This window comes from Phaethon lepturus, unplaced genomic scaffold, assembly GCF_000687285.1.
Source record: "Phaethon lepturus isolate BGI_N335 unplaced genomic scaffold, ASM68728v1 scaffold22954, whole genome shotgun sequence".
In the NCBI taxonomy this organism is placed as follows: domain Eukaryota; kingdom Metazoa; phylum Chordata; class Aves; order Phaethontiformes; family Phaethontidae; genus Phaethon; species Phaethon lepturus.
In genome coordinates, this window is record NW_010534358.1 from 1 (window position 1) to 2,870 (window position 2,870).

The following is a 2,870-nucleotide window of genomic DNA, read 5'->3' on the forward strand; positions in this document are numbered from 1 at the left end:
TGCTGCCCTTCCTCTGGCAGGGTGTATCTGCATCACGGTGACCAAGCTAGAGAGGTGGATACTTTCCACAGTTCACTGTTTGCACCTTTCTTATTATACAGCATGCAGTTTGGGAAAGCTGTAGAAGTGTTTGCATTGCCTCGAGAAGCATTGGGGCTTGTGTGGTGGCCAAGGGGCTTCGAGAGGGCTGAATGCGGTGTAAAGCCAGGCCCTGGCATCTCAGAGTCAGAGGCTTTGTGATCTAAGTCATCAGTCTGTCAAGGGGGATATGCTACAGGTTATTGTGAAGGTCTCTTAATTGTTTCTTGGCCATTTAGACCTGGTGCTTCAGAGAAAAACACAGGAAGAAACTAATTTTTGTTGCTGAGTTTGGGGGTTGTGTAAAATATCAAGAGGCATGAGGTATCGATTGGCACCTCTCTGCCTTCAGTATTGTTTGTGCGTGAACGGGGCAGAGCCCTGAGGAAACTGCAGCGTGTGACTGCATCATGAAAGCGGTGTGCGAAGGAAGTGTGCAGAGGCAAATTCAGGTTGAACTCGTGATGAGTAAGTTTAGCTCTTGTGTTTGTGTTCCTGGATTTTACATCTTTCACATTCTTTTGAGGCAGAGTTAGTGTGTGTGGTTGTATGTGTTGGAAGCAATGTCTGGATGACAGCACATGTGATGTGAGGTCAGGAGCAGTGCACTGGTACAGGGAAGCCAGGGATGTGCTTGGCCTGCTGTGGGAAAGAAGAGATGGCAGAAAGCACCAGGCACTGTCCCTAGCTCAGCCCCGCTGCTGTTCCTAACCATTGGTACAGGGAGCCTGCAAGCAACAGCTCCAGGAACTTCCTTTTGGCCTTGGAAAGCAAACCTTTCTGCACTTGTTGCAGATTCGTATTGTGAGACACTGCCCATAGATGGCCCTCCCTCTTTCCGGGGACAGTCAGTGAAGTATGTGTACAAGTTGACCATCAGCTGTCAGCATGTTGACTCCTTCATCAAACTCCTGTGCGTACCCTTCCGCGTCCTTGTGCTGCACGGTAAGGCCACGCACTGCCCTCCCTGCAGACACAGGCCTGGCTGCATCCTGCCCCAATGATGCTCTCACCTTCTTCCCAGGGCTCAAGGATTACCAGTTCCCACAGGATGAGGCTGTTGTGCCCTCAAACCCCTTCCTGGAGGAGGGGGAAGGCTTGAAGAAAGACTCTTGTCTGGCAGACCTGGTGACAGAACTGCTCATGGTGGCCACCTCCTGACACAGCCTGCATAGGTCATTTCCCCCGCTTGAACCTGCTGTCCTAACCTGGGTGTGAAGCACAGCTCAGTGCTCGCTGCAAAAATCTCTTGCTGGCAAAGCAAAGCTCTGACTGGGGCTGTGGAGCAGCTCTATCAGGGTCTGCTCGGATCAGTTTCCCCATAGGCTCTCCCTGCCAGTTTCAGGCTATTCCTAATTCAGCCAGAGACCTTCTCCCCAGCGTATTTCAGCCAGTGTGTGGTTTGCTCTTGCTCATTGCAGGTGTTTCCAAAAGGAATGCTGCCTCCAGGGCCCATCCTTCACACCCAAGCAGCAGATGTGGGGTCATTCTTCTGGGATCTTTGATTAACCCAGAGTGCTGTATGGAGCAGAGCCTCATCTTGCTGCAACCCAGTGCCCCCTCTTCTTGCTCCACAGACCTGTATTACATCAGCAACACCTGTGGGAAGGTGGGGACGTTCTGCATCTTTAAGACCATGTATAAGATTGGAGAGGGTATTATCAGGACCTTTAACTTCTCAGAAGGAGACATCCCGTGTCTGCAGGTCAGTGCTGGTTTCAGGGTCACTGTGGGGAGAGGCAGGGGTTTCAGGTGGAGGAGAGGGAGAAGGGATTGGGGTGGCACTGGGCTGCTGTGGGGTTTCTAGTGGGACCCAGCTGAGGTCCCCTTGGGGTATAAGGTAGGGAAGGGCTCCAGTTCCGAGCTCGTTTGGGAAATGGAGGCCCCAGGGCTTTGGGCCAGGGCTGTGTGAGTGTGTGAGAGCAAGCACCCTGCTGATTGCCCTGCAGTTCTCCGTGAGCCTGCAAAGGAGAGGAGGAGTTCCAGTGCCGGCGGGGGAAAATCAGCACACGTGTCCACCATCAGGAGTCCTGCCTGCACACGGCTCAGAGCAGCTTCAGCCTGCCCATCCTGCTCAGCTCTACCCCAGGATTCACCACCAACATTGGTTAGTGGCCACCAGAGAAGGGACCCATCCCTGCTGGTCTCTGTAGGAGGACTGCAATGTCCCCAGTTCTGCCTTTACTGCCCTGCAGGGCTGTGTTGTGTGGGAGGGAGCTGGCCTTCGTGAGTGGGCTTATTTGCGTGTCCCCTTGCCAAGAACAGCCAGCGCTAAGACAGCTTCTGTCCCTGTCCCTTGTGGTGTTGGCTGCTGACCCTCCTCTTGCCCACAGTGTCCCTGAAGTGGAGGCTGCACTTCAAGTTTGTGATCTCTGGGGAGTCGGTGGGGACTTGCCTGATTTGTGGGAGCCAGTTGGGGGCCATCACCTGGACTGGGGTGGAGCAGATTGAAGTGAACACTTTCAGCTGTGACTTGCCCATCAAAGTCTTTCCCACCAACCCCATCCCGGCTTCCTATATATCTCAGTTCTCCAGCACCAACTCCATCACCATCTGAAGTGGGGAGAGTTGATAGGGGCCTGTGGTGCTGCAGGTGTGTGCTGCTGGTGGGAATGGCAGGCAGGACTGTTGCTGGTGTGCTGTGGAGTGCACACCCCAATGTCCCCCTGGGTTTGTCTGTGATGCCCAGGTAGGCACCAGGTGAGTCTGTCCTGCCTGTGGGTGGAGGAGTGTCACACTTGCTGCGGTGTCTTGTGCTGTAGACTTTGGCTGGGAGCCAGACCCTTCCTGCC

General features: G+C 54.1%; 1 protein-coding gene across 1 annotated transcript; it reads left to right on the plus strand.

Moving 5' to 3' along the window:
• Positions 1-873: 873 nt before the first annotated feature.
• Positions 874-2,635, plus strand: RGP1 (RGP1 retrograde golgi transport homolog (S. cerevisiae); the record flags this gene model as incomplete). Its single annotated transcript, XM_010285507.1, is given in 5 exon segments — positions 874-1,023; positions 1,103-1,253; positions 1,660-1,793; positions 2,039-2,185; positions 2,412-2,635. Coding segments are annotated over 5 exon segments (806 nt in total), but the record flags the coding sequence as incomplete, so codon positions are not given.
• Between the last annotated feature and the right edge of the window lie 235 nt (positions 2,636-2,870).